This window comes from Carya illinoinensis, chromosome 10 (assembly GCF_018687715.1).
Source record: "Carya illinoinensis cultivar Pawnee chromosome 10, C.illinoinensisPawnee_v1, whole genome shotgun sequence".
In the NCBI taxonomy this organism is placed as follows: domain Eukaryota; kingdom Viridiplantae; phylum Streptophyta; class Magnoliopsida; order Fagales; family Juglandaceae; genus Carya; species Carya illinoinensis.
In genome coordinates, this window is record NC_056761.1 from 5,543,356 (window position 1) to 5,562,659 (window position 19,304).

The 19,304-nt window shown below is 34.0% G+C and overlaps 2 protein-coding genes across 2 annotated transcripts; one reads left to right on the forward strand and one right to left on the reverse strand.

Moving 5' to 3' along the window:
* Positions 1–4,348: 4,348 nt before the first annotated feature.
* LOC122278034 (ethylene-responsive transcription factor 4) lies at positions 4,349–5,493 on the reverse strand. Its single transcript, XM_043088101.1, has one exon. It carries the CDS (start codon positions 5,293–5,295, stop codon positions 4,567–4,569), a length of 729 nt encoding a protein of 242 aa, XP_042944035.1. The 5' UTR covers positions 5,296–5,493; the 3' UTR covers positions 4,349–4,566.
* Positions 5,494–14,036: 8,543 nt separating this feature from the next.
* On the forward strand, positions 14,037–19,204 carry LOC122279605 (MACPF domain-containing protein NSL1). Its single transcript, XM_043090322.1, has 7 exons — positions 14,037–14,651; positions 15,018–15,256; positions 15,519–15,723; positions 16,524–16,610; positions 16,713–16,896; positions 17,697–17,863; positions 18,378–19,204. Exons 1-7 carry the CDS (start codon positions 14,382–14,384, stop codon positions 19,059–19,061), a joined length of 1,836 nt encoding a protein of 611 aa, XP_042946256.1. The 5' UTR covers positions 14,037–14,381; the 3' UTR covers positions 19,062–19,204.
* Positions 19,205–19,304: the final 100 nt, after the last annotated feature.

The following is a 19,304-nucleotide window of genomic DNA, read 5'->3' on the forward strand; positions in this document are numbered from 1 at the left end:
TCCACAAAGTCATTAATTTTCACTTTAAAAATATTGCGTAGCATGATTCTTCGAAAGTAGACACGCGTGGAGACATAGTGGATTTGAATTTCTATCAATTACTGTACATTTAATTTTTTAAGTTTTAGAGTGAAAGAGAAATAGACATATTAATAGGCTCAACAACGTTTATGATTGTCTTAAGAAATTTGTATGACCGTGCTAAATGTTAAACAAATATTAAGACGTGTCTCTCACTATAAGGAAATTAATTTTTATAATTACAGAAGTACTGTGGCATAAATTTCTAGAATTTAGTCAAATATTTTATATTCTAGAAATTTTGGTAAGACTTGGTTCTATGCATTAGAGATGAAATAGTTGTTCAATCATATGAAAAACATATGTTTTGGGCAGAAATCGAATTTGCAAAAGGCCGCGTCCCACCCAATAGCCGCAGCCGAGCTTCGCCCCCACATCCACTCCCAGCACCCGCGTCCACGCGGGCCCGGCCAGTGTCTCCTGTCCCCGCATTTTCCTGGAGTAGGCATACCCACGGTCAAAGTAGAATTACGTCTTCCGATCTCACGCGCCTAACACCCTTCTATTCCCGTCCTGTTCTTTTACACGATTGCCACTCCAGGGTTTCCATTTTCACACATTTGCCCCTCACACGTGTAATTATAAAGCGAATTTGTACGAAAATAAAACATCACCCGTCCATTAAATTCCACTACTTTATCAATTTTCCCACCGTCACGTTCTTAAAATAGAAAAAATAATTTTATCATTTTTCTTTTTATTAATAAAAATGAAGAGGATTTTTTGTTTCTTGACACGTATGTCCGAGAATAGCATTTATATTTATATTTATTTAGGGACAATCTCGGAAGAAATATACCATATACCATAAATTGAGTAAAAACAAGCATTTTGGTCAATAATTAAAGGAAAAATATAGTTGCAAGCATAGCTGTGCACTAATCTGTGCACCAATATGATGTGATTGGTCAAAAAGTAGATTTTATTGAAAACAGTGTTAATTTAAATTTTAAGTATAAATAAATCAGTATTAGTACACAGATTAGTGCACAACTGTGCTTGTATGTAGCAAAACTCATAATTAAATTCCAGAAAAACCAGATTGAAGATGGATGACTAATTAGCACATGGATGGGTGCTTCTTCCTTCCTGGCAATGCACTCCACAATAACATTAAACTACTTATAATGTCTTTTTAAGGAGGTCTCCTAGAATTGGCCTGGCCGCCTAGCTACTGTTTTTAGTTTGGTCAAAAAGGCTGATTTTATGAAAGCAGTATGGCATATGTATTATGACTTCCATTATTCCCTCTTTCGCTCAAAAGAAAAGAAAAAGTTCCTTTTGTTGAAAACATATTATTCATTTGCTGTCTTAGAGGCGAAGCAGCCATAGAAATAGTGTTTTCTATGCACCGCGCGTAGTATCCTGGTCAAGCATGACAATCTTTGCAGATCAATACAAGACTTGTAATATATAATTATATAATATATTTGATTATTATATATATGAAAATTACAACACAAGAAGGTATCCAATGTTAAGACAACTTAACAACAATACCAGCGCAGGGATTGATACACATATATGTATAATTAAATTACTGGTAGTTGTCACAGTAAACTCAAATTATTAAAGGTGAAAATTCCATTTTCAGGAGCTTTCTCCTCCATTCAAATAACTTTTTTTGCTTTCGCTGTCCAATTTACGATTAATGATCTGTTGGATGTCAATATATGTTAATTCACTGTCACCCTCATGCTGTCTTCGTCTCATTAATCCACTTACTAGCAAAACAGTTGAATATAATGGAATTTGAGAAATCATTAACACGATCTTTTGCAACTTAAAATACTGCACCTAGCTTTGCTTTTTGTTTCTATTCAATATTATTTTGGTATTATCTCCTATGTACATCAGTCTTCTTATAGCATTAAATGCTTAGGTTATCATTTAGAGATTATTTTATAAATTTTTTATAAAATTATATCGCTACATATCATATTTAATTTTAAAAAAATAATATTTACAGTAATAGATTAAATGTGTAAATTCTGTACTTTTTGAAAAAATAAATAAAATATGATATTTATATGAAAAAATCACATCTTTTAAAGGGAATGTAAAACTTGTACATCCTAAAATTATGTCCAGTAAAACTTTTAATTTTATTATAAGAGATATATTTTAAATAAATTTAAGTCAATCACTCAATTTAAAAAATAAAAAATTACAAAACTAGTTATTAATAATTGGTAGAATTGGGAATGATAAATTGAAAATGGAAAATGACGTTACTCGTATCGTATTAATGTTTATAAAAAGAATTTGCATGAGGCTTTATAGTACTTTTGGGTCACATATTATATATTAATATCATGGGTCAATTATTTGCCTAAACGATCGAGTGTGTGCGACAACATCATGAGGGATGATCCATTCACATCCAACCAAACGAAAGTGGAATCCTCACGTTGCTCGAGAATATCTTCTATATATAAAAAGTGTGTATGAAACGGAAAATCTTGTTTTAACAGTTTTTCTTATTTTTCCGTTAAAGTTAACACCGTTTGTTTAAATACGTGTGAATATAATTGGCATATAGAATGAAGACATAAATGTTGAGAGAGATAACATTCAATGTTGTTATATGATTTATTAATCACAATAATTACAATACTTAATAGTTTATATAATAATAAGTAATTAAAGATTAGTTATTATATTTTTCTCTTTCTCCTTAACATATACACGTGTATTAGGTGCATAAGACGTGAATTCCTAAATATAATACATGTGTATTATATGTTTCATTAAATCAGATTATTGAGTATTCTAAATTTAAAAATCTCATATAATATATAATATAAATGTGTTTAATCAAAGTGTTTTTTTTCTCATCGTAGTAGGACGTAACTTCCACTAAGTCATATTCCACACGTGGGCTTGCTATGATGGGCACATGACAAAGGTTGTGATCCTTGAGCTAATCAAGAAATAGTAAATTCGGCCAACAACTTCAAAATATATTTTAGGATTTATATATATGCCATATATAAAAAATATTATACCACAAATTTTATAAAAAGATTATGTTTTAACTTTATGTTGATCCTGATCGATTCAATCAACAGCAAAATAAGAATTTTAATGTTGTCTCTATTGATCGTCTACAGGATTACATAAATTGATGAATTATAATACAAACATCAAACGACACATATTTTGAACTACCGTTTGTGTTAGACTTTTATTAAATTTTTCGTATACATCTTTGCTAAAATTATGGATGTTATAAATATGTATTAGATTATATGATATTTTGAACTAATTTTTTTATCTTCTCCAATATGCCTTAAATTATTAAGTGACATCAATAATTTTTATAAAATATATATTATTTTTTATAAATAATCATTTCATAAAATTAGACAAACGTGCTTTGCACGTTACTCCCACCTAGTATATATATATATATATATGTGAATTTATCCAGAGAGAACGTGTTAGAATCTGAGCATGTTTTCACAACATATGTCATTTAAATACAAGATCAAGATAAAATATCTGGCATAGTACCGCGAGAATATGATTTCTGTTATCCACTAAGATGTTAAAGCCAAACGAACATTGACGAAACGACGTCAAATTAATAATAATAATAATAATGATATAGTTTTAGCGTAAGGTTTACATATTTTTTTAAAAAAGTGTTGGATTTTTATTAAAAAAATAATTTTTTTAATTATAATAATATACCAACCACAGAAGAGAATGATAAAAAGCATACTAAATGCGGATGGTGGACACCTGTACTCGCGTTACAAATTGGGGTGTAAAATGACGGTTCGGATTATGAGTTGAGATGTTGAATAAAAAAATATTATAATATTATTTTTTAATAATATTATTATTTTAAGATTTAAAAAAATTAAATTATTTATTATATTTTATATTAAAAATTAAAAAAATTATATTAATTAAATAAGATGAAATAGATGTAGATTGAATTGAGCTGGGTTAAATAACCAAACACAGCCTTAAAAATGAATGCAATGACACACGGCACAAGTAAAGCAGTGTTTTCTTGACAGGCAAACAACGACACTCGTGCGCAGTCCGTACTAATATGGATCTCACGTACCATTCAACCCCACCCGAAACTCTCTGATCTCTCTCTCCCGGCAAAGTTTTCCGGCAGATCCGCCAGCACATAGTGAATGAGATATAGAAAAAAAATTATGGAAAACTGCACGTAATGTTAACAATTTATCTGTATTAATTCACTGCGAAAAAAAAAAAAAAAACTGCAAAAACTAGAGATTACAACTGGGGAAAAAAAGCAGACTACTGAATAAATTCGAACAACAGCAAGATCGCTGTTGCAAAAAAGGAGATCAGCATCGTATTCACATCTAGCTCTGATTCTTGCTCTCACGTATTTTTTGATACTTTCCCTAACATAGAGAGGAAAAGGAAAATAAAACTAAAATTTAACGAAATGAAGGGAAAATAGGTTACTTCCAACTCTTGTTAACGTTGAAAAACTCAGGCGACTTCGGGTGGTGGAGGGCGGTTGAGATCGAGATCGAGGGCTCTCCGAGGCTTGAGATCCTGATGGTTCAAATCAACGACGGAAGAGGAGTCGGAGTCGCTCAGGAAACCACGGGCGAAGGCCGCCGCATGAAAATCGTTGGCTGCATGAGCACGATCGAAATTCAGCCCTTGATAGGGCTGACCCTGCACCATCCCGGCACGAACGATCGCGTCGAAATAGATCATTTGGTTCGCTGCCGGCATAGAGCCGGCGAAGACTTGGACAGCCGGAACCTGGCGGCAGTGATTCTGCTGGAAGGGGAACCTTAAGCTGGCATGGCTGGATGCGTCTCCATGACCGGTAGCGAGGTTGAGATCCAACGGCGAGGAATCGACCATCAGAGCCGGCTCGCGGCTCGAGGACTCCACCGTGCTGCTCTGGCTCGGACTTTGGTTATGACTAATACTAATGTTCTTTTTGTTATCCACATTATCGGAGCCAAACGGGAAGTTGGTTTTTGCCTTGGCGCCGCGGAACTCTCTAGCGGCAGCGTCGTAGGCTCGAGCGGCTTCCTCCGCGGTGTCGAAGGTCCCAAGCCAGACACGGCTCTTTTTGCCTGGGTCTCTGATCTCGGCTGCGTACCTTCCCCACGGCCTCTTCCTCACTCCCCTAAAATGCACCTCCTTCCCATTACTGTCTCCGTTACCTTTAACGGCAGCCGCCTTCCCCCTCGGAGCCATATTCTTTTATTGTATTCCCGAAAGAACTGTGAATTACGCAGCGAGAAAGCGAAGAAATAGAGAGAACAAGCTACTGAAGGGCTGGTGACCCAATTTGTGAAGTGGAGGGCAGCCTGCTTTTATAGAGGTTCAGGTAGGAATGGGTGAGGAATTGAGCGCAGAGAAAGAGAGAGAGAGAGAGAGAGAGAGAGAGAGAAGGCCCCAGTCAACGAGGGCTTTGACTGAAAAATTGAGAAAGGAAAAACAATTAAAGGAAGCGGGGGCGGCTGCTCTGGAGAGCGTGGCGATGCCTTCTAATTACGTGGCACGTGCTCTTGAAGGTAATCCGTATCCGTATCATAATATTTATCGAACGGCTGTAAAATCCACAGTTCTTTGCGTGCGTGGGTCGCGAGAGAGGAGATTTAGGAGCGTATGTGGAAGGAAAGAGGGGGAGGGGGGCAACTGGTAATAGCCGGTTGAACAAGTTGTCGGCATAAGATTCTGCATTCTTGCCGGGAAGGGCTGCTGTTTGGTGGCTTTTCTTCGGAGTCTCTCTCTTTCCAAAAGCCTTTATTTATCGACCCTTTGAATCGCTCGCTTGGACCAACGGGTGTTTATCTCGCCTACCCACTCATCACTCGACACGAATCCTTTATTCCTTTTACTTACGCGTGCGACTCTCTGCACCAACGGGCTGTCTACCTCGGGCCTCTTCTCTCCTCTATTCGCATTTCACCATAAATGGTAAATTTTATTTATAAATTTTATATTTTCATATTTTAAATGTTTATTAATATGATATTAAATAATAGATATCCAAGTAAATTATAATAAATAATTCTTATTATTTAATTTCATACCATACATGCTAAACTAAATAATGCGCAAGATTATTCATCATATATATTAAAAAAAATGCGAGATAATTGGGGGGTGATGGGACAGTGTGTACAGACAATAAAGCGATTTTCTTTGCAATAAATAAGGTAACTCACGTATGGTCCCTCGTCCATGTGCGTCCGTCCCTGACCAAGTAAAAAACATTAGAGGACGGAGGAAGCGAATGTTAGGAATGGAAGTGAGGATCGATGGAGATCATGGTGATACTCTGATCATCGGGGGAAATATGAAACGGGTAAATTACTAATGGACGAGAATGTTGTTATATGTATTAAGATACTTTCCTTCTCAACTAAAATGATATTTATGTGTACCACACTATGTTATATGTACCACGAGAGTTTCAGGATGTATTTATTTAATTTCTTAATTCTTTACCATAAAATCAAATTAACACTTTGAGAAATAAAAAAGCAATTAATGCTTAATTTGACCTTAGAGGCGAGATAGAGTCATAGACCACAATGGTCTAAAAAGTGTATGCCAGAAATTAATACTGCTGCAGATCATCGGGGCCGCGTGCATGGATGGTACAGTGCATGGTACGTACACTCATGTGCTCAATAATATGTGCAATATACGTACATTGACTGAGAGTCGTTGCCGCCTTACGGTCAAGCATGTTTCCGTCACGGCAGCTTGCTAGCTACGTACTCAATAAAAGGTAGTTCAATTATTTGTTGGGAATGGAAGTCATGAGGATCGATGGAGATCATGATGACGGTCCTGATCATATAGTTAATCTGTTTGATAATATTTATTAATCATGGTCACGATAATGAAAAATAATGCTACCTTTTCCCATACCAGTTATAAAATGTTATAAGATTTATTCAAACCTTTATCTCTCTCCAATTACGGTCAATTATATGTTACGAAAAATGATAATTTTTTACTAAAATAAGTTAATTCTCGTTGTAAATAAATATTCATTTTTTTTAATATACAAAAATAGAACAATGCTACTTGACCGGTTCCCTTTTTAGAAGGTTCATCGAAGTGCAAGTACATAATCTCACACAATGTATCGGGGCTACTCAATAACGTTCTTTAATGTAGGGTTAGGGTTGGATCATACGAGCATGCGTAGAATCAAAATAAAAGAAAAATAAGAATTTCCCCACTTGACCCAAAGAGACAGGAAAAAAATAACAATCATGTCCGCGTAACAAGTTTAATAAAAGAGAAATGATATTTGCAGTCGTGGTTGTGTAAAGCGGCGTACAGTCATTTTGAAAAAAATGAATTAATATGAGACCCATATGAAAAAAAAAAAAACTAATTTTTTAATTGTGGACCTTACTCTTTTTCAAAACGATTGCACAGCGTTTATAATTCCACGACTATATGTAACATTGTTGTTAATAAAATAAACAAGCTCATATTGCCTCAGATTGTACGTTTGCGGACCTTACTTTCACCTCAATCATATATACCCATGTTTTTTCGCCCACCTCAATCGTAGCCTGCTATTTATCAACAGCTTTGCTATATATAATCGCTACATACAGTCGGCGTGCAGTCGGCAGTACGGAATGAATAAAAAAAATTATAAATTTTTTTTTTTTATATTCAAGGGAACCTATATGAATTATAAAAAATTATAAAAATAATTTTTTTTTCATGTAGGTCTCGTATTAATTTTTTTTTCAGCTGACTGCACGCCGACTGCATCTGCCGATTGCAAAAAATATTTCTCATTTATCAATGAACTTGGATTCAATAATTTGTCCCCAATCATACTCGCGCAAAACGACAACGTAGTCATTGAAAAAACATCTATCATTTATTTTTTTAAATATTTTTTTGTTATCAATTAAATACCCGAGCCGCATTAAACACAGCCTGAATCTGAGACCGGATATTTTGACCCGAATCTGGATGGACAGTCTTCTTATACGCGTAGTGTCAGTCAATCAATCCTGATCTAATTCTACCAACATATATATCCCAAAAATTTAACAAACTAAATAAAATAAAATAAAATAAAATATATATATATAATCATTTCTCTCTTATATATGTTTCCCATAACAAGCAGTAGTACCACATATAATATATCTTAATTAATCAATATGTATTATCAAATTACATAGTTATCATTAACTACACGTGTCCATGACCCTTTATATTCATTATTAATGGGGGGTCACTTATTTCAAAGATTTATGCTGAAGGGTAATCCAAAACATTATTTATATATATGTATTTTCCCTGACGAGGTTTGGTAGGAAAGGACCCCACAAAGTATCCGCGTCGATCGGAATCGATTTATATAGTATCCATGCATGCATGAGGTCCATTATAAGATTCTAAGTTAACTGAGATATCCAATAATTACGATAATAATAAAACCTAAAGAGATATATTATATTAACATGATATGCATGAGTGGTCGGAATTGAGAAACGTGTCACATAATGAATGGAGGAACTCATGTAGACAGGGAAGCTAGGGGAGGGGTGAGATTTTGACAGGAAGATGTACAATAGTAGTTTAACATGAATCACGTTGGAGCAACGCGTGTTCTTCCTAATTTAGGCGTTGACGATCTGGATCACATATATACTTTGTACTGCGAATTAGTTACAGCAGTGCAGTCTGATTTCGTTGTCAATTTCAGCTTTTCACTCTATTAAACTGATTGGGTGTATAATCGATCATCAGGAAATGTGTATGCACGTATTGTCCATTTCTCATCAGACATGCGTGGTCGGAAGACATCCATATATTCAGAATTCATGTATTCATACGTACTGTGATCCCATTGCAGAAAAAAGGGGGACATATTTAGAAGAACGATCCTAGAAATGAAGAAAAGTGAAACCACGTGCAATTTATGGACGGCATGTATCTGCATGTTTGGAAGGAGCTGAAGTCCGGTGAGGATTTCACTGTAATTGTAACTTATAACGTTGACGCTTTGTCTGTAGTACTATTTTTACTCCTTTCGGTGTCTATATATGCAGGATCGTTCAACTTCAAACTACTATTTGTACTATTAGATTAGTATTTACTAAAAATGAGTATTTATGAAAAATTATTAGTGATGCGAATGATTATTTATGACTTGAATAGACTTATTTTGATTGGAAATAATAATTTTTTTGCAAAAAATAACAGACAATAAATAAATAGTTCTCTTATAACTAGTGATATTTTTCTGGAACTTTAGTTCATGAATTAAATATTTGTTAGACTATAATATGCATATATATATATATGTGTGTGTGTGTATATATATATATAATATTTTAAAAACAGAGAATCATGAAGACGATGCTAATGACTGATTTGCATCGTCTAGTTCTGACGTTTGACTAAACAAATTAAAGGAAAAAGAGTAGTGGCAAAATCTTGGTACTTTTAAAACTAATAAAAATATAGAAATTACTTTAAACACAAACGAATTATATAAAAGTAAACTGATATGATTTGATGTAATACGTCAGAATGTAAAATTACTTTTATTATAAAATAGATCTAACAGATTTTATGAAATCACATTAATTTATAGATTTATTTTATATAATTTCTTTATGTCTATAATAATTTTTTATTTATTTTTTCAAATGGAATGATGTCTCTATATATTTTGAATGATCAGTACTTGCACAATATATTATGGAAAAGGCTAGTTTGCCTCCCAATTTGTACCGCTATAATGTACTGCTGGGTAATTTTTTTTTTTTTTAAATTAAGTGATTAAGGAAATAATTTTAAATGTATTGATATATATTTTTTTTTATTTTATAAAAATATTTAAAAAATATAAACAAAATGACTTGGACGGCACGTCTAACAACTGGACGGCATAGTAGCTCGATCCATATATTATATTCTTGGCAGTTTCCGAGACAAACAAAATGTAGGGTGTGAAACCGAGAAAACAAGATGAGCCGAGAGTGTGATGCGAGGAAGGGGAGCTGCATGTATGTACGCAGCCGATCGCTGGCTGTAGTCAAAATGCGCATTTTGCATGTTGGCTTATGTTTTCTTTATTCAAATGGAGAGCCATGCATTTAGCGTGTTGACTACCAAGTCATGAGTACTTTAGTCTTGATCTTAAGCTTCCTTGGACTTGCTATATATTGGTATCTATATGTATTAATATTTGTTTTTTTTTTTTTTTGGCTCGGATTAATTAAAAGGTAAAGAAACTACATACGCATGATTTGAAAAAACTTTAAGCCCGCATCTTTGATATATTCAACCCACAGAAACATAAAAAAAAAAAAACAAAACAAAAGAAACAAAACAAACGCTTCGGCATTTGGTACCATGAAATTATATATAACAAGATTATATAAAAATAAATTTATAAATTGACGTGATTTTATAAAATTTTATAATAAAAATAATTTTACAATCTGACATACAACATCAATTTGTGAGTGTATTTTTATATAATTTTTTTTTTTTTTATGTCTAAAGCATTTATCATATATATATATATATCCAAGGGGCCAAGAGGACGTAAGAGTAAGCTGCCAAGATAGTAATTAGTACCATATTTGAGTGTTCTGAGGAAATTTCAAGCACGTTTTCTTTTCCATAAAGAATATATATTTGTAGCACCTATTAAATTTATAGACCAAAAAACTTTTGCATGCAAAGCAACCGATCATGAATGGCATATTAAACCGTATGTTGAATAGGTCTTCATTTTTCCTGGTTGAAGGAAACTTCCATCGAAGTAATTATAAAAATGACAAGAAACTACTAATATCCGAGCATCCGACATGCACGTAAGTACTTTTTTAAAATTACAAGTACTTAAAGATTGTCACATGTTCTTTAATTCATTAAACAAAGATCATGGCCAACTAATAACATGACTAGGCCAGGGGATACTTAATTAATTGGCAATTTTCTAAAGTAGCAATAATTGATCATAAGCAATACACAACAACATAATGAGATTATAAGAACGAGACACGCGAATGTGTAACTTGTGATATTTTTGCAAAATAAATGTTAAGACTCTGATAACTTGTGATAGTCTAATGCAAACCATACCAAACAAAAAACATGAGAAAATCATTTGTGCATGTCTAGGACGTGCAAGTCTTGTGCAGACTATTTGAGAAAAATGGGATTTTTTTTTTATTTTTTTTTATTTTTTATGGTGTGTTTTACTCTTTTTTTTCTTTTCCTTCCCAAAATGGCTGTATGAGATTAACACGTCTTTTTTTTTTTTTTTTGTAGAAAACTGATTTTATTCATTCATAAAAAATAATTACAACTATGACCAGATACAACATATAAAAAAATTTATAGATCACAAGTCAACTACTGTATTTGGAGCCCCACCATACACAAAATCTCTTTGAAACTAACATGTCTTAAACTTATATTTAATTAGCATCATTCTAAAAGCATATCCTCAAACTACTCTCATGAGCAATTAAATGCATAGCGTAGACTTGAGACTTTAAGCTGTATAATGATGTCCAGCTCAAGCTTTCCTACAATATGTACTTATTGCCGACGAGGATTAGTTAAAAATATGAAGTTATATTCTTTTTTTTCTTTTAAGTCATGGATATTTTAAATGAGCAATGTTACATACAGTCGTGGAATTACAAACGTCATGCAATTGTTTTGAAAAAGAGAGAGGTCCACGATTAAAAAGTTAGTTTTTTTTTATGTAGATTTCATATTAATTCATTTTTTTTAAAGTGACTATACGCCGCTTGCATAATCACGACTACAAATATTATTTCTTATTTTAAATACCCACATAGTTTTTGGGTATAAATGAGGGAAACAATTGAATGAAGCGACTCTATCTCAGGCCAGTATGACAATATATTGGACCTCAGTGGCCCAATATGGCTTTCCGTTTGTAATCCAAAAAAGTGGCCCAACATTAACCTTTAGGAATTCATGCATGCATGATGTACGCAGGATGGTTCAAAGAACGTCCTCTATATATAAGTAATGCTAATATAGTTACAAGTCGTGTAAATCACGCATATTTTTTTCTAAAAAAAGTGAAGTATCTGTTATTAAAAAATGATTTTTTATGTAAATTTTAAATTTATTTACTTTTTTTTTTTTAAATGAGTGATAGAACTGAAAGCCGTTAGCGTAAAGAACCAAAGCAATAGGTGCAATTGTCATTGGATGTGGAAGTCTACCCTAAGCTGAATTAACGTCATATATACTTTGATCAAAGTCTTTGGCAAACGCGTAAAGAACCAAAGTTGGGTATATATTAACTAAATTATGTAACGTGACGGACACAACACTCAAGAGATAGAGTTTTGCCAAAATTAATGTATAAATACAAAAATTATAAATGATAATAGACTCAAGCTTTTTATTTGTGTTTTTTATATGACCTATTCTTCTTTTCATTTGGTCAGAAAGGTCTATGCTTGGAATGAGTTTTGGTTGATGTCAAAGGTTGGTTCATTTTTTCAATGCATTGGCCAACAATTGACCATTTGACCCATAGATGGCAGTCTTGATAATTATGCATACATCCATAGCTTGTTAAAATAAAAGGAAAATTAATAAACTTACTATTAGTCTATAGCTATTTTATAATTCTACTTAAGATGAAGGATAATCATGTAAAATTAAAATTTTTTTTTCAATAAAATTATATAATTATATCGGTTGATTTAATACGAGTTGTAAAACAGTTATAAAAAAGTTATATACATGTCAAAATGACGAAAACTAAAAATAAAAAGAATACAAAGATTTTACTTGATTTGATATTATAAGGTATTGTTTGGATAATGAGTTGAGATAAAATATAAAAGTTGAATAAAATATCGTTAGAATATTATTTTTTAATATTATTATTGTTTTAAAATTTGAAAAAGTTGAATTGTTTATTATATTTTGTGTAGAAATTGTAAAAATTTGTAATGATAAGATAAGATAAGATGAATCACTTTCACTATCTAATATTTTGCCTATCGTTCTACTACTCGTGATAAAGAATAGATATGGTTTTACACGGTTCGGTTTTGTAGTAGAGAATTTTTAGTTTTAAAATAAAATATTAAAATATTATATTTTAATATTATTATTATTATTTTATTTAAAAAGTCAAGAAAAAGTTGAATTATTTATTATATTTTATATAAAAATTTAAAAAATTTATAATGATAAAATGAAAATTTAAAATTTAAAATTTAAAATAAGATTTTCCAACTGTCAAACTGAAGCTAAGTTTAAGGTAGGGAGCACAAGCGCTTCAGTTTAAGGTAGGGAGCACAAGCTAATGTTTAAAAGAGGAAGATTTACAATTTTATAATAATTGTACGGAGGAGGCCGTTCAAATTTTTCTCACTTCCTTTTTTAATCTACAATGCATGCTAGAATAATAGTAATAATATCTCTAAAAAAATAGTTATTAAATAATTTCAAATTACGACCACATAATATCTCTATCTGTCATATAACACAATATTATTACAAATTGGATAGGGTAGTGTTATTATGTTCCTCAATTTACTCACTTAATTTACTTTATAATATAAATTACATTTTATTTTTATTTTTATTTTAAATATTTTTTAAAAATTAAAAATTTCAATATATTAATAATCACTTTTTAATAAATAAAATATTTTTAAAAAATATTAAATACATGAAAAAACAAAACGAGAGAAATACTAACATTATTCAATCGGATAGGTTGTTGATTATTCATTCATTATTCATCTTGGAAACGGAAACGACAAAAGAAAGGAAGGAAGATATAGCTCATACTGTTGACACGCGTTGAGACAGCGGCCAGCCGACAGCCGCCTCTTGCATGTGTTTGGATTGAAAACCATCTCTCCATACACTAGGGGTGATACCAACATATGTGAAGGCTAGTGCTAGGGGGTCAAATGCTGGGCGGGTACATCTGGCAAACGGGGGAGAGATGCGGGGCTGCTGTCCACCCCAATGTATATTCATCTTAACCCTGTATCCAAACCACACCAAGTCTCCGTCCTAGTCCATGTTCAGATTGGTTTGTCCGAAGTCTATGGTTTGAACAAAAAAACCTGTCGCTATCAGCAATAAAGAAATGAAGTAAAAACTCAAAAAAATAAAAAAAATAGAGGCTTGGCGAAGGCTGAAAACCCCCAAGACCACTCCAATGGGTCGTCGTCTTCTCCTTCTTTGTTCAACCAAAACCCTAGAAATTTATCGAGAGGCGCACAACCTCTCCCGTTTGCAATTGGGCATCAATGGCTCTCAACGGCCCTACCTTGAACCCCCATTTGGCGGCCGAAAAGGCTGTCGCGTCTATCGGACTTGGCTACGATATCTGCAACGATATCCGGCTGTCGTCATGCAAGTCGGGTCCTTCGGGGACGAGGCTGATCGAGCTGGATCATACGGAGACTCGAGACCTCGTGATTCCCGGCGGGCTGCTCGTCCCTCACGTCTCTACTTCCATCAAGTGCGACAAGGGCGAGCGCACTAGGTTTCGCTCCGATGTCGTTTCATTTCATCAGGTGCCGTCTTTTGTTTTGTTTTGTTTCCTAATTTAGAAATTCATGTTATTATAGATTTTTTAACAAAAAGATGGTAATAACTTACTTGCGTCAGAAATTATGCAGGGTGTTGAGAATTGTTATAAATATGCTAAGAAAAAAATATATAGAATTTCTCTTACTCAACGAAGGCACCTGTTAACTGGATGACTAAGTACTGAAAAACATAGAAAACGAAGGAGCGAATCAGATTTGGTTTCGTCATGCTTTTAAAATTATTATTTATTATGGTTAGCCTTATATCGGGCAAGTTCAATTATTACAATGGTGTGCGAGGCATTTTGTTGCTTTGTCTAAGTTTGGGTATTATCTGCTAATTTATGCCAGATGTCGGAGCAATTTAATCAAGAAATGTCTTTATCTGGCAAAATTCCATCTGGGTTATTCAATGCAACGTTTAATTTCAAAGGGTGCTGGCAGAAGGATGCAGCCGCCACAAGGAGTCTTGCATTCGATGGTTGGTTTATAGCTCTATATAACATTGAGCTAGACAGATCCCAGATAACACTATCCAATCACGTCAAGCAAGAAGTGCCTTCCTCATGGGATCCTGCGGCCCTTGCTGAGTAAGGTCTTTTATACTGAAAATGCTTGATGTATCAGTGACTCACAATTTGTTTATCATAAGAAACTTTTGCATTCAAAGGACAAAAGATTCTCAAGTTAACACAAGCTCAAAGAATGAATGGCTTTACGGCCGGTAATTTAAGGAAGTCCACTGTGGTCTTTGGCATAATGGGCTTTTTGAGATTATGGTTTTAAACTTCTAATTGGAATGTTTTCCCAAGAATATTTCAATTTTTAATGCTTAGTGACATAATTTTTCAGGTTCATTGAAAAATATGGTACTCATGTGGTTGTTGGGGTAAAGATGGGAGGTAAGGATGTAATTGGCATAAAGCAGTTGGAAAAATCAAATCTTCAGCCCAATGAAGTACAGCAATTGTTAAAGAAATTTGCTGATCAGAGATTTTCTGAAGATGAGAATGGAAGTTTCTTACCAAACACTGCTGAGTTATCGGGAAAACTGAAGGTACATAAGATCTTGAAGTGAACATCATTACCATATGGTAACTGATAGCATCATCTTTATTGTAAAACTGATTCTAAGATGCATTGCAACAGTGAGTAATAAAAAGAAGCAAGGGAATATTTCCAAAGGATTGGATGTGGTAATGTCTGACTGCTAAGTAAAGCAAAAATACTTAATTTCTAATTCTAATATTTCCAATTTCCAGCCAACGGGTCATGTTTATGCATTTTACATTATCCTGAAATCAATGAGAAAAATACCATACACTTGAAATGAAAAATCAACTTCTGGAAGAAAAATCCCAAGTAAAGCTTCTAAAGCATTTTGGACACTTGACTCTTGCCACTCCCACTTATCAACGAGCAGATTTTACAGCTCCCTGAATCCTCAGAAAGTTTCTATTGCACCTATGGCAATGGTCAAATTCTTCAATAAGTTCTTGACTCCTAAGATAGCATAGGGCATTTTTTGTCATCACTTTCCTATCTAATTTCCACAATTGGTTTCCGCCTTTCTTTTGAAGCTAAAAGCATGACTTGATGCATCAAACGGGTCTAACATTTATTTCCTCCAAGTTAGATAACTTTTTTTGTTTTTTGGATAAGTAATAAGAAGATTTTATTCATACGAATGAAATAGGCATAGCCCGTGTACATAGATAACTTACTTTATACTCTATAGTAAATTAGTAATTACAGGCTTCCATTATATTTAAATTTTAAACCATGGATATGTGAAAGGGGAAGTTGAGAAATAAGGAGAGTCCTTGTTCTGCTTTAATATTTCTATTTATTGCGCAGGAAGAACATTCTATCCCCTTGGACCTCCATAGAGCAGCTTTTGCTGCCGCTGTTAGGCCACCAGATATCACATACTTAAAGAATGATGTAAGCCTTTCGCTATCTAATTTAGACCTGCTTCTTTTATTGACCATGATGGGAAACAGGCTAGGTTAAAAGTGTTTAAGAGATGTATTTATTATTCTGCAGGATATAGTGCGCATCTGTATTCGAAAGGGAGGTGCTGATGTTAATCAAAGTCATAGGCAGTGGCTCTCAACCATATCACAATCTCCAAATGTCATATCAATGTCCTTTGTGCCCATAACTTCACTCTTGAGTGGTGTCCTAGGCAATGGATTCCTAATGCATGCAGTAAATCTCTACCTTAGATGTGAGTATGGTGACTAGTCTTTGTTTCATGAGAGCACTTTTATCTTCCAATTTTGTAAGATGGAGCAATTATTATCCCTGAATTTGTTTACCTGCATATTGTGCAAACTAAGGGGTTGATACTATTTATATTCGATGGAATAGTATTAAGCTCCATACCCGCACAAAGAGGTTAATACTTTTTTCTTTTTTTTAATTTCATATTTAATGGAATATTATTGAACTTACCACTTATAGCACCAAGGTGAACAATGCTGGACGCACTAGAGGTGACTCCAATTCTTGATTTCTCTGGAAAGATCGTGTGAGCAGGACACTTTCCCACTAGATAGACCCAAAACGTTTTCTCCTATGTTGCCAATGCTCTCTGCTTTGTTGGCTGCTGTTCTGAATTCATCTCTTAATTTCCTTGATGCCCATACATGCAACTTGATGGCAGATAGGATTGTTATGTGTTATTGCAGATTTTAGTTGACTATTGCTCTTAACATAGCTTTATTATTAGAGCAATGCTACATACAGTCGTGGAATTGCAAACGCCGCGCAATCGTTTTGAAAAAGAATGAGATCCACGATTAAAAAGTTAGTTTTTTTTTCATGTGGGTCCCATATTAATTCATTTTTTTCAAAGCAACTGCACGCCGCTTGCACAACCACGACTGCAAATATCATTTCTCTTATTATTATTGTTGTTGTTATTATTTTGCTTCTGTGATGTTTTGGTCATAACCTGTGCATGACTCTGAAAGTCTTATACGTGTAGTACTTATATTGGTCTCTGATGGTTGATATATCATGCAGATAAACCCCCAATTGAGGAGCTCCATCAATTTCTAGAATTTCAATTGTCTCGGCAATGGGCTCCAATGTATGGTGATTTACCTCTCAGTCTTAGGCACAGGAAACAAGTGTCTCCATCCCTTCAGTTTAGTTTAATGGGCCCCAGGCTTTATGTCAGCACCATGAAGGTAATTCCTTCTGTTGCAGCTTATAGAAGTAATAATACGATTAAGCTTAAGTTCTCAAATTTCCCATGATAGAATACTTGGTCTTGGAGAATGATGACAGTGACCATCATTTCTCTGGGTTGATAAGTTTATCCACGTACTTTCACAAACCCATCTGAACTGCGAAGGTGCATTCAGTTCTAGCAAGAATTAATGTTTACAGGTTGATTGTTTTTTAATCCATTAGGGGTTCAAGACGGCTAAGAGCTGATCTAAGGTTAGGAACAAAATCATATGATGAACTCTTATGCAGGTCCTGCATGGCTCTTGTCGCTCTGTGTAATGTAAATTGGACACTTCCTGCCAAAACGTAAAAAAAAAATTTAAACTTGTGACTTAGTTCAGTATGCTATTCTATTTTATCAAAAACTAATTTTGTTTAGGGAAAGCTATTGATCTTACACACAAGAAACCATACAAAATACTTGCACTATATTTACATACTATATTCTGGTTGATAAATTTAAATTTGCAGGTTGACGCTGTAAATCGGCCAGTGACAGGGTTCCGTTTATACTTGGAAGGCAAGAAAAGCGACCATCTTGCAATTCATCTTCAGCATCTCTCAACTCTTCCTAAGATACTCCAACTCTCAGATGACCACAGCTATGAGCTCTTTGAGGAACCAGCTGATCGAGCCTACTTTGAACCTGTCAAATGGAGCATATTCTCGCATGTATGCACTGCCCCAGTACAATACAATGGTGCACACATTGATGATTCAGCTTCTATTGTGACAAAGGCCTGGTTTGAAGTTAAGGTTATTGGAATGAGGAAAGTTTTGTTCCTGAGGCTAGGATACTCCATGGTGGCATCTGCAAAAATACGTAGATCAGAATGGGAAGGATCTACAACTTCATCTCGAAAATCAGGATTTATCTCAATGATGATTAGCACAAGATTTAGTGCAGGGCTGAATCCACCCGAGAAGCCTGCCAAAGTGGATATGAATTCAGCAATTTATCCAGGGGGGCCACCTTTGCCACCAAGGGCACCGAAAATGTCCACCTTCGTTAATACGAAGGAAATGGTGAGGGGCCCGGAGGACCCACCTGGATATTGGGTGGTCACCGGAGCCAAGCTCTGCGTAGAGGGTGGCAAAATCTCAATCAAAGTGAAATACTCACTGTTGACTATAATGTCAGAGGATTCAGTATGATGCGAGTATACTGATTTTTCCCCCTGCTGTAAATACCAAATGGATAGTGTACATGACACGTATTTAAATCGGCTCCATTAGAGTATTATTTGGCGCAAAAGCCATTTTGATTGTGATAATGTTATTTATTCATTCCAAGGAAACAACCTCTCTTCTTCTGAATCTTGACGGCACAACTCTTTCCTGATGACCCATTGCGTTCCTGAAAATATTATCACCTCCATAACAGAAAAATTGTAACCA